The sequence below is a fragment of the Myiozetetes cayanensis genome, unplaced genomic scaffold (assembly GCF_022539395.1).
Source record: "Myiozetetes cayanensis isolate MyiCay16 unplaced genomic scaffold, myiCay2020 scf14, whole genome shotgun sequence".
NCBI classification, from domain to species: Eukaryota; Metazoa; Chordata; class Aves; order Passeriformes; family Tyrannidae; genus Myiozetetes; species Myiozetetes cayanensis.
In genome coordinates, this window is record NW_026087048.1 from 6,232,677 (window position 1) to 6,245,598 (window position 12,922).

Sequence of the window (12,922 nt, forward strand, 5' to 3'; positions counted from 1 at the left end):
CCATGGTCTTTTGTTCCTTTTGGAATTTTGCGTGTGTTCAGTCAGAGACAAAAGGAGGAGAGAGATACTGGAAAATCCATTTTGTCTTCACTGTTAATCTATTTTAATTATTAAGCTGAGGGAATTCACTGCAGAATTATTACTCAACTTTTGCTAATAGCAGGCATTATTTAAGTGACAATCAAAGTGAATATTTTGGACCAGAGTCATGCTTTGTTCCCATCCGTGTCTTTTATGGATGGTGTATGATAAAAAAAAATGTGTGGAGAGCAAGAGCTGTGGGATGCTTGAGGTGGTACAGTGTGCCTCTTCTGCCTTCCCTTCCTACACAGAAGGTTCAGAGAGGTGACCCCTGGGGACACACTTCACCTGCAGCTTTGGTCCCAAGGCAGGTGGTGCATCCCAGGGGCTGTACAGGGATTTGACACGTGGTGTAAACCGGGTGTGAATAGTTTGCAGCCCTGAGCTTTATTCCTCTGAGGCTTCTCTGGGTCCCTGGTTACAGCAGGTGCCATATGAAACAAAAAACCCAGAACTCTCATTCCTGTCACTGAACTGTTCCCTGAGCTAAGTCCTTGTCTTTGGAAAACTGTTCCTGTGCTGAAGTTTATTAGTCACATGTAGTCAAATTGAGACCAGTTAGGAATGGGTAAAATTGAAATTTATTTTGCCTTTTGTACATAGCAACAATCCCAGAGACTGAGATGTTTTGCAAGAAGACAAATTTTTAGACGAAGCCTTTGAACTGTAGTGAATTTTGATTAAAAACCCAATTTTTTTGATCCTGTGCTATGAGCAGCCCAAAGTGCCATGAATGCAGAGAGTCATATTTTCAGCGGGCTGAGATGCAGCTCTGAGATACAGACTCACAGTTTTAATTACACATGAGAATTCTTGTGCTTGAATGATGTGCTCTTTGGAATGTGCATTTTGTATATACAGAGTGAAATTTGTGTGTGCACAGCCTGTTCAAAATCTGCAGGAGTTAATTGAAATCTACTGTGAAACTGAACCAAGAAAAATCATGTTGGCCAGGGACATTTCAGAGAGGTTCTCTTCCTTTATACACATTTATTTTTCCATTGGTTACACACACTGTAAAAACTGCAGATTAGACTTATAGGTAGTTTTCATAATGGTCTTTGATATTTTAGGACACTTAAAAATTATTTTTATGTAATCAAGTAACTCGGCTGTTCACGGGATTGGTTTTTCTTGATTGATATTTTAATAATTTGGACCACGTTTGATTTAAACTGTTTAAATACATCCTATATTTTCTGGGTTTAATGTCATCATTATTTCTGTTGACTAGAGCTGGCTTAGGAATGAAGTTTGTTGAAGTTTGGGATTTGTTTGCTTCGTTATTTTATTGTTGAGATCAGAAGGCACTGAAATTGCTGGCAGAGCAGAAACTCCCAAGTTGCTGCAACTCTTGAGTGAAATGAATGTTCTGTTTGGCTTTGTGTCTGTTCTTCTCCTATAATGGTGATTCTCAAAACACTGAGATTCAGTTCTGTCTGTCGTCAGTTCCACAGCAGCCTGCTGAGCCTGAGCAGTTCCAAATGAACCTTGGCATTTCAGTGAAATGGAGCTTTTGCTGTAAAAACTTCTCCTATGGAAGATGAGTGATGATAACAATGTGGTTATTATGAGGGGCTGTTTGCTTCTCTACTGCATAACTAGACTGAATTTTGGAGTGACTTTCACTGAAAGTCCCTGGTGGAACAGGAGGAACAGAACAATCTAATACCCAGGTTTCTCCTTGTCCCCTCTCAAGAGGGCAGATTTCCCCCCTAAAGAAAGGTTTGCAAAGAGAGAAGGTAAGAAATAAGGTGTAGACTGGACCTATTCACAGTCAGATCAAAAAGATTGTAGCTGGCTTATGGTGCACATGGAGCCTCAGGAATGGAGACACTAGGATGATGGGGAAGGTGCTGGGTCTTCCTGCCATGTGGTTTGGGGCACCTGTGGCATCGACCTCCAGACCTGGGAGGGGACAAGCATTCCTACACACTAGACATGTATTTCCAGGCAGGTGAAGGAAGGTCCCTGCTGTAGTCAGAACACCTTTTGCCAGGACATTAATTCCAAATAATGCATTTAGACACTGATAGAAAAAACTCTTCCTCTTCAAAAAGTCAGTGAATGAACTAAGAAAGCATATCCAAAAGAAAACATGGTTCTCTGAAAGGCTGAATAGGTAGCAACCAAAAATAATCTCTTTTCATATGATAATACTGAGTCAAAAAGAAAAGCTGTTGCCTAAAAGCCTCTCTAGGGCCAAGGAAGCCTTTTTCATTAGCTGAGTAATTTCAGCACATATGCGTTAAGAAAATTACATGTGCATGGGTAATTAGAGCTGAGGAGCTGGGAGCTGTTTTGCATGGCTGTGCAGAGTAAACACTGAGGTTATCTGTGGGCTGGATCCCGGCTCAGTGCAGGTGCAGGGTGTGCTCAGGTGGGAGGAGAGAGCAGAGCCCACAAGTCTTCCCTGGTTTTGTTTGAACTGGGCAGAATTACAGATCAAGTTCACTCACAGCAGTTACACTGGATTTTGATTTCTCATTGACTCTATGTTTTACTGAGATATGGTCTAGTGGTAAAGGCGCGGCGCTGTCACCGCTGAGACCCGGTTCGATTCCCGGTCAGGGCCACTCCCGGGCCAGATGGAGCTCGTTAACCCTTAAATAGGCAATCCATCTACGTCCTAAGGACCTCGCTGCCACCGTCCAAGCTTGCTTGGCCCCGGCAGATGAACCTTAGGATTAAAGGGTGGGCTCAGTTCCGCGCACACTGTGTCTCACCTAAAAAATCCAATGCGCAGGCTGGAAGGTGTAAAGACCTTCCCCGGATCTTCACTCGCAAAGACTGGCCATATAATATTTAATTTAAGCCTTTCTTGAACTACAACAGACTGTTTGCATTTCTTCCCCATGTGACACGGCAGCCCTTCCAGACTATCAACAAGGAGTTGTCCAGTCAAGATTTTAATTATGAAGGGTTGTCTCTTGTGGCTTTTAATTCCTTCTGGACTATCACTATCCTTTAATTAAGAGAGTGGAGGTTATGATTAGTATTTTTCTATTATGTAGCAATAAATGTGTTTCTTCAGAATGTTCTTAAGGTTTTAGCTTTCTATAAAGCTGAGGACTTTATTTGCACTTTGACTCTCTGACCTCTGCCAGGAGATGTTGCCATTGCTTTAAAGCAGTTTTTCTTATTTGTAGTTTTAGTTTACATTTTACATTTGTGTGGCAACCTTTGAGTAAAGGAAAGCACTGTATGATGACTGCACACCTGAAAAGACAATACAACTTAAATTATACAAATATACATTAATGAAAAGATCATTTACCACCCCAGCTGTTTAGTGAACAGCTCATGTCTAACTTAAGACTCTGAAAGTTCAAAATTGAATATGAGATTTCTAGTCAGCTTCTGTACCTGAGCTTTCCCAAAGACTTAAATGACTGATCGTTCTAAAACATCTGTAGAGAATCTTAAATGGAAATATGGTTGGATTTTAATGGGGAAGTGATAGAAACAGAAGCCTAACACAGTAAGAAAAGTTAGATAAAAGCTCTGATTCAGAAGGGAAAAATATTTCAGTGTAGTTATGCTGCTGAGGTTTCTCTGAATATAAAGAAAGTAAATTTTCTATGTAAACAAACTATAAAACTTACCCAAACACATCAGAGTGTTTTACATGTGCAGTGTTCTTAACTGGCAGATCCAGGAGGCCTTTATAAATATTTGTTCTTAAAATTTCTACATTGTCCTGGCAATGTAGATAAGCATCACTTGTATTGTTCTGTAGCCAGGGATACTGTATTAAATGTCACTCAGAAAATTAGTTTTAGAGAGAAGAATGATGCTACATATCAGATCTTACTTCTCTAATCACTGATTGTATTTCCTCTGGGAAGGTAGCAAGGAGCAAAAAATTACCCCTCTGCATTTGTAGCCTGACTCTGATTTCAGCTAAGCATTAATTGACTTTGTGGAACAAATTGTTATTTTTCCAAAGTGGCAAATAATGCCAGAAGAAACACTGTGTCTTTTAAAACATTATATTTTAGTTAGTGATTGAATCTAGGTGATGTTTTTACTTTTAGCAGGAAAAGTCTTTGAGAAAATTGTCAATATCACAATCCACTTTAAGCCATTATAAGAATATTTTCAACTTTTAAAAATCTCTGTACTTCCAACATACTTAAAATAGTTTTAATAGCAGCAGAGCAGTAAGATATGGAGCAGGAAGATACAGAAAATTAATAACTGAGCTTTACTGGGGGCAGGATACCATTCCATCAGATAAAGCTACTTTGGTTCATAAATAATGTATCGTCTTGTTTTATTCTACTTTAATTGGAGCAATTTGCTAGTCTTTGATCAATAAAGGTATAAAACTGAAAAACAGCGCATAACTCTAAATGCATAAATCTAAAGCAAACTCTGGAAGGCAATCTTTTCAGCCAAGTTAATTTAATAGAAGGCCCACTTACCTCAAAGCAGAGACAATAAAATGGGAGTTATATTTCTCCAGGTCAATTCTGTGGCAGATGCTGTGAAGTGAGAAATACAAGCCACACTTAATTTGAACAAGAAGGAGAAGGATAATTGATGCATCAAAGAAAATCTTGCAGAACAGTGTAATGTTTTTACTGTGTGCTAAATAACACCTGATCAAATTCATTCAGTGTTTAGCCTCAGATCTCCCTCTGTATTCAGTTGGAAACTGCACATGTAAGCTCAGAGTATGATTGAGTTTCAAATGGTTTGTTTGGTTTTACAACAGGATAAACAAATTTACTACTAGCAAATTTTGAAGAAATGTTGTTTTAATTATTGAAGTATTGCTGATTTGAACTTCTAAAACCAGTTTGCCATTCACCAAGCTCTACCCCTGTGAATGTAGTAGATACAGACTTTCTTCCTTGTGTCTGGGAAAAGGTGACTTGGAAGAATAATAATATTCATGGTCTGCACTTCACGGATGATCAAGAAGTACTTTTTCACCTTTTCAAGTTTTCTATTTGCTCTGTAAAGCTGCCAGACAAAAACAGGAAAACGTTTCTGGGAAAATAATTTTAAGAAGCCTTTCAGTATTTTATGTACTGTTTGGAAGCTTTAAAGATGTGAAATGGTATTTGCAGTTTGGCAGTTTGGGGAGTTTTTCCAGAATTAAGCCTTTGGAAATGTCTTTATTACTCATGTTGATAAGGAGCTCTGAGTTGTTCATTCTCAACGAGTCCTTTTCCTGTGCAGGACATGCTGATGTTTCTCTGGCAGACGCAGCTAAAATTTGTGCGGGAAAAGATGTGTATTTGATCCGTATCCAGGAACAAGTAGGCACAGGATGGAAGAGTCGGCAACTTTCTCTAGAATTATTCAGGGACTTAAAGACAGCACAGATTTTCATGCAAGAAAAAACTATTTCAGCCGTCTTTGAAACAACATTGAAGCTGACATTGGTTTTGTATTGGTATAGTTATCCAGGTCATGGTAAATTCATTAAGGTCAAAGCTGACTTGCACCAAGATTTATATAAGTCTGGAGGAATTTTGTTGAAATGAACTTCTAAGGGATGAAGTAAAGTGTGAGGTTGGATTGTCTGCCATGCCAGTCTTCCTTCCCTTTTGAGAAGCTTACTGATTGCAAGAAGGGAAAGCTACTGGTGTTTATTCATCATTGAAGTGAAATATTTTAAAGGAAGGAAGGAATTGTGAAACCTAGTATGGGCTATTAAGACTTCTTGTACCCTGTGTCAAGAGGCATAGGAGCAGGAAGGCAGTTCTTCCGTCATTCAGGATGTGATTAATAATGCCTCATTATTTCATTCAGGAACACCTAAAACAAAAGACTCCTAAAATGAAGTAGGTATCTGACATGGCATTCACAGCTTGGATTTTTGAATTAGTTTTTGTGTTAAGATCTGAAATCCCACTAAATTTAGATGGGCATTGAGTTCTTAGCACACATATTCTCTTTTGAGCATCTTGGTTTAAATAGATGTTTCTCTATTTCCATAGTTTTCTGACTCTGGAGTCCCCCAGAGATTCTGATGTCCGTGCAAGATGATGTATTCAGAATTTTGTATTCACAAACATATCCAAGTACCCTTCTACAACACTGTATCACAATCTATATATTATTTACCCAGTGTAAATATGGTTTCTGTTGTTAAGGTACCTGACCTTGATTGGACAAACTGAACCTCAAATTACTCCATTCTACAGTTACTTAAAAGCTAACATGTATATTTTTGTGTTTCTTTTTCTACAGTGGGGAAAGTGGTGCTGGAAAGACTGTAGCTGCTAAATATATCATGAGTTATATCTCCAAAATTTCGGGAGGTGGCCTTAAAGTTCAGGTGAGTTGAGATAGAGTAATACTGAAGCATAAGCACAGTCTAAAGACTGGCCTCAGAGGGGGAATGACAAAGGATGTCTTGGCAGATCCTGGCAGATAAGACGCACATGACCCTGGAAACTTGTGGGTGAGCAGTTGGAAATACATCCTAGCACCCAAAGCAGAGACCCCTGAAGTGGCCAGTGCTGCTCCCTGAGCTGCCTGGGATGGGAGCCCTGGCAGGGAGAGCCACAGACCCTAAGTCAGCTCTGCTGGAAGTGCTGTAGCTCTCATGCTGAATTACATCTGCAAACTTTATTTTTATTTTCTTTTTCAGTTAAGTGGTAAAAGGTACTTTAATTATTCTTCTTAACCAGATTAAGAAGAACAACCAATCTCCTTTTAACAGATGGTGTGGATTTTTTCCTCCTGTGTTGGAATTTTATTGAAAAGTGTACTGGCTGTTTGGGTTTTTATTACTTCCTTTGCATCTCTCATTGGTGTGTGTACATCAAAGAGCCACAGCAAGAACATCATCTTTTTTTATGAGGTTATCTAGGCAAAATTGGAGTGCCTGAAAGCTGTCTGAAACAAAAAATAGTGCTTTTATCAATATCTATGCTACTGATGTCAGCTCTAGCTATCAAAACTCATGAGCTAAAGCTAATTGAGTGAATTAGCCATAAAAATTCCCTTAATGACATTATGATGTCATTCCTGGACTGACAGGCAGTGGTAGGTAGGCAGTGGCTACTTTTACCAGTCCATTCTTCTTGAGTGCTTACTGTGATTTTTGCTTTATTTGCAGTCTCTGATGTTGGGTGTGTTCTTTCTGCTTAGTTAGCACAACAGTGGTACAGGGAACATTGCAGAGAGAAATTCAGTAAGCAAGAGAATGATCCAGAGAAAGTATGCACTGTGTTATTTTTGGAATAAATATAATCATAGCTTAGAAGTAAATATTTTGTTTTATTTAAAAGATTCCAGCTTTTTGCACAAAATTAAAAAATGCTCGTAATAATGACAGAGTAAGAGTTGATGAAGTTGGTAAGTTGCCTTGAGCATTTCTTTTGAAATAAAATTCCATCTTCTTTTCACAACCCAGCATGCGCTGAGGTTTTTCCAAAGCTGATGTCCTCTCCATATTTCCAGCTCCTAGGATCAGATAAAGAGACAATACTAACACATTATATTGCTTTCTAAGGCAGCTAGATAGCAACCTCATTGATCCCGAAAAAGATTGCTGAAACCCTTGCAGAATCCTAAATTTCGTGCTGCTCTGACTTCATCGGTTGTGGATACAGACCCTCAAAAAGATTTAAAGTCTCCTGTGTAAGAAGGAAGTGGTTTCAAATGTAGATGATGTAAAAAACAGATCAATTTATTGGCTGTGTTGCTTGGCAGAACAATGAACAGAAGAACCAGGTTTTAGCCTCAAGCATTTTGCTCAGTTTTGTAGGATTTTCCTAAAAAATAGAAACTAAGCTCTGAAAAAAAATGGTTAGATTCGACTCCTTATCTGATCAAGAGGATTTTTACAGATGCAGGATTTCTTGCCTTTTTAATATATAATTTAGATGTCATGTGGTTTGTTTTTATAAAATCTGTAAGAACTTTCTAAATGTCTATTTCTGAATTTGTGTTTCTTTTGTTTCCTAAAATTTTAGCATGTTAAAGATATTATTCTACAGTCCAACCCTTTACTGGAGGCTTTTGGGAATGCCAAAACTGTACGGAACAACAACTCCAGCAGATTTGTAAGTCCCTCAACCCTAGGGGTTACTTTGTTCTTCCAACCTCTGTGCTGAGACACACAGAGACTGTCCTGAGTATAATGACTGTGCTGAGACAGTGTTCAGGAGTATAATGTAAACTGACTAAAAGTGAGGTATATCTAAGTAAAATATAAGGCAAAGTATATGCCAAAAGGCTTCTGTTTCGTTCTGTATAGGTTGCATACTGGTCACAATTTATAAAATACCAAGTCTGCAGCCTTTATTATACCTGGGGGCTGTAGGCAGGAGTTGCCTTCAGTCTATCATTGTAAAATAGTCAAGATAATATTGTGAAATGGCTGTTCACTAGATGACATACTATGGGTTCCACCTGAAAAAGTTACACACAGGCTTTAAAAATCTGAGATGTTTTCTTCTGTTAACGTGAGTGTTAATGCAGTTAATGTCTCCCTGAAAGCAAGAGATCATGGCTTCACCTTGCTGCCAAGCAGTGCACAATTTGCTGTTGGTTGTAAATCTGTTAAATTGACTTGCTGTATAGATGAGCCTTATGGTTTCCTTTGTACTAAGCAAGATTCTCAGCAGTGAAAAGAAGCCACTGACCTCCTCTCTATGTTTGCATTAACACATGATGAATTGTCCTCAATCTGGAGCTGTGTAAATGCAGAAAGAAAGATATGTGATGGTTCATGAATCTAAACTGGGCTTGTACCTTAAGGCAGCTGTGCCACTGTGTCCATAAAAAAGAAATATCCCAGTTACTTTTCTTGGGGTATAGTAGAAAAGCATGATTTCAAATTTGCTTTTACTAATCATTTAACAACTTTAATTATTTATTGCAGGGGAAATACTTTGAAATACAGTTTAGTCCAGGTGGAGAACCAGACGGAGGGAAAATCTCCAACTTCCTACTGGAAAAATCTCGAGTTGTAATGAGGAATCCTGGAGAGAGGAGTTTTCACATTTTTTACCAGGTCAGAAGTCCTTTTTCAGTTATTTAAAGTATCCAGGACCCATTTTTCCTTCTGATTGGAAAGTCATTCTCAGAACAGTGATATTACTGAGCACACACTCACAAAAGCAACTTGGCACTGCTGGGAAGCTCCCTGGCACATTAGGACACCACTTGACATAGACCTTCCAGGCTGCCTTTCAGCTCCAGAACAAAAGTACTTCATCATTTCAAACACCTTGCTTGGAAATTCATTGCGAGCCCCCATATGGAGAAGTCTAGCAGACTATAACAGAAAATGGGAACTTTTCAGCAGATTTCTTTTCAAACTGGCCTATATATATAGAGAGGCCATTTTATATGTATATCTGTGTCTATTATAGACAGACAGATATTTGATTCTCAGTTAAGATTTCTGGAACATTTAGGACAATACTATTTGTTGAACCCACCAAGCATTACCATTTTTTGTATTTAAGGGGACTTTGCTGGCCTTCACTGGTCTTGGATATGCACAGTCCTTACCTGCTCAAGTGCTGTTAATCAAGCTCTTCAGATCTGGGGGCAAAGCCAGAGCATTCTAAGGGTCTGTGAGCAGCTTCACAGAAAGCTGAAGTGCCACTGCCAGGGTGGAAAGCTGGGTTGGAACTGGAATTGCTTCAGGAGTTGTGTTCTCCTCTTCTGAGGAGAGTGAACAATTTGCTCTGTCCTGATGATTTTCCTGTGGCTTGGATAAGCTTTTTTGACAAAGGAGTTAAAAGACCATGGGGTTTTGACAGGTCTATTTTGAGGTTAGGCCATTCTTTCCTGTTGCAGTGCAACACTTCCAGTGCACAACTGAGTGGACTTTACCTAGTTCTGAGGAGCACAAAGGGTACTTGTCCTCACAGTGGGAGTCACAGATAGTGCTTCCTTAGGATGCTTTCAACTCTGCCTGCCTTGCAGTAGGCCTGGAAAACACATTGCTCCCAAGGATTTAGGTAATACATTATAGATTGGAAAATGCACTTTGCCTGTTCTTTCTGAGGTACAGATATTGGAAGGCATTCAAGTCAGTCATGTTTTTTGCTTTTTATTACATGTGGAAGTTAGAATTAAACCATTCCTGGGAATAGGATTGAAAATCTGGTCTTTTGGATTAACCAATTACCAAAACACAGGAAGGATACACACCTGGCACAGCACTAGCCATACCTCTCACAGTAATTTCAGGCTAAGTCACCTGTTTCTGACCTGTCTCAGCTCTGCTGAAGATTGTTGTATGATACCTAATTTGGAGATTTTTATTCTACAGCTGATTGAAGGGGCCTCCTCAGAACAAAAAAGCGTTCTTGGCATTACCAGTATGGATTACTATTACTATCTCAATCTCTCTGGGTCCTACAAGGTTGATGACATCAATGACAAATCAGACTTCCAAGAAACACTGGTGAGTTTTTTAATGTATGACGTGGATAGTGATGGATGTATGTTCATTTCTCTGTCCATCTGTAGCAAAGACATTGATGTATTAATGTGGGAATGAGAAATTAATGCACATATAACTCATTCTGATTGTATTTTGCCCTGAGGAAGAGGTATGTTACCCTGAAGACAGACAGCTTTTATAGAAAGCTTTTTAGTGTTTCAATTTGTTCTATTTCAGAAGGGTGCAAAGTTAATGAAATTTTATTTGGTGCAGATAATCTGCAGTATGAAAAATGTGGAAATGCAAACACATCAAGGGGCTTCCATTAGAAGAAAATATAAAAGCGTGCCCTCTTTTAGCTGAGTTCTTAGTACTGACTGACCTTCCATGTTTATTTACAACAGTGTGGCTGAAAAGCTGGAGACAGGAACTGTGAAAGCACAGATCAGGGATCTTTATCCAATACTGTTGCCAGTTCATTGTGGGACCTGTCAACTTGCTGGTCTCCTGTTATTATTAATTTACTATTTAAAATAAGGGTGGTAACATACATGTGTTATATATGTAATTTAAAGGCCTAAAAAAATAATTGTTACTATTGTATTCTAGCTCATCTGGTATTTTAGAAAAACAGACAGTTGAGAAGACATTCTCTAAGTTATCATATGCTCTGAACTTTAAACCCCAGTGTTGTTGTGGATTATTTTCTGCTAAGCAGACAGACACTATGCTGCTGTTTAGATTCTTTCAACACAGCTTAACAGTTCTTAGTGTCTCAGTGGAAAAACAGTTTGTGTAGAGGGAATAATATCATTGATAACTTTATTTTTCCCAGAATTTATTTTTTTAATATATCTTCTAAACAGCGTAGATGCTTCTGTGTGTAATATTAAAAAAAAAAACAACAAAACTGAAGTGGGACATCTGATACCTTTTGGAACTTCAGGGCAGACTGTAATGAACTTTGGTTGCCTTAGGAATTTGGACTGCTTTGAAAAATTCTAGTTTTTATCATCAAAATTTAGAAAAAAATTCTAAGATAGGAGTATTTGATTCCATTTTTGTTTGTTTGTTTTTCTTCCCAGCATGCAATGAGTGTGATTGGGATCTTTGGAGAGGAACAGAATTTGGTACTGCAGATAGTGGCAGGAATTCTGCATTTGGGAAACATCAGCTTCAAAGAAGTTGGCAACTATGCAGCAGTGGAGAGCGAGGAGTGTAAGTACCTCTGGAAACTGTTACAGGAGCAGCAATGGGCTGAAGCCCAGGTGGCACAAGGTGAACTGCAATTCAGAGCTGCTTATCCAAACACAGTGGGTCGTGAGTAAAGGCTGCCCGTTTAGGGTCTCTTCCAAAACCAGTGATGCTGAGGCCCCTCTTTTGTCTTGTAAAATGCCACTGACTTAGGGGGAGTAAGATTTTGCATTTTGAATTTAAGAAATCCTGTTCCAACCTTAGAGTATGAAAAAACAGACGTTGCAAGAAATGCTTTCAGTCAGGCTTGAACTCTGCTTCCTTCAGTGCATCAGCACACATTCGTAAGACACTGGTTCCTTACGTGGTTTGTGTGACCTCGTTGTCCTGTGAAGGCAGGTACCAACGTGTGGCTGTCCCTGGTCTCAGGATGTGGTTGGTGCCCAGCCATACAAACGTGTGTACATGTGCCTTGAAAACAGAAATTCAGAACTGAACTGAAGTGCAGAATTTACACACTGCACTTACGTTTCCTGTCTCAAAATTCTCAACCAATACCTCATTCTTAGACACAGCTACTATTTCATTATAGTTTCATTTTCCACAGTGCAGTGTCCTTGCATCCCTCCCCACATGATGCTGTTCTATACCAGGCACAGCCCACAGCAACAAGATGTTGGAAGATTAATGGTTTTAAACATTTTAATCATTTTTGTCATGATTTATACTTTGCATCTGATGTTGATTTATGCTACCTTGATAGTTTAAGGACAGAATGGAAAAGCACAACATATATTTGGTTTTGGTAGGTTAGTTATGAATAAAGTATCTTGTGCAGTCAACTTCACACTCAATTAATCTATTAGTACTGTGCTGCTATTTGCTTTAAGGCATAGGGAAATAAATATTATTAAATTTTAGCCTTACTATTCTCTCAAATTAAGAAATTAAGTGAACCCAAAGAAAATCATTTTTTGGCATTGTATACATCCAGAGAAAAGTATAGAATTTTTTTTATATGCTTTATGATTCCAAATGAGCTACTGTGCTGCCATTTAAATCACAATATTTAATGTTTAAATGAAATCAAGGCATTTAATAGCCAGACAAGATAGAGACAGTGTGTTGCATCAAAATAACAAACAGCAATGACATGGATTGAAAATAAAACATTAAAACTGAATGTATTTCTATGATCAGTTGTGTCTCCACCACGTTTCTGCTGCTCACTAGGATATAAATACAGAACTTGTGTATGAATAATACATAGAAAAAAAT

General features: G+C 38.5%; 1 protein-coding gene across 3 annotated transcripts in view; it reads left to right on the top strand.

Moving 5' to 3' along the window:
* The window catches only part of MYO1E (myosin IE), an 81,174-nt gene that overhangs the window by 34,298 nt on the left and 33,954 nt on the right, over positions 1-12,922 (top strand). For all 3 annotated transcript variants that reach the window (XR_007628155.1, XM_050309831.1, XM_050309832.1), the window contains exons 5-9: positions 6,289-6,376; positions 8,022-8,111; positions 8,933-9,064; positions 10,337-10,471; positions 11,536-11,668. Coding sequence is in view for 2 of the 3 variants with exons in the window: in XM_050309831.1 (XP_050165788.1) it covers positions 6,289-6,376; positions 8,022-8,111; positions 8,933-9,064; positions 10,337-10,471; positions 11,536-11,668 (578 nt within the window). In the remaining variant the exon portion in view is untranslated. The remainder of the gene's footprint in view (positions 1-6,288; positions 6,377-8,021; positions 8,112-8,932; positions 9,065-10,336; positions 10,472-11,535; positions 11,669-12,922) is intronic.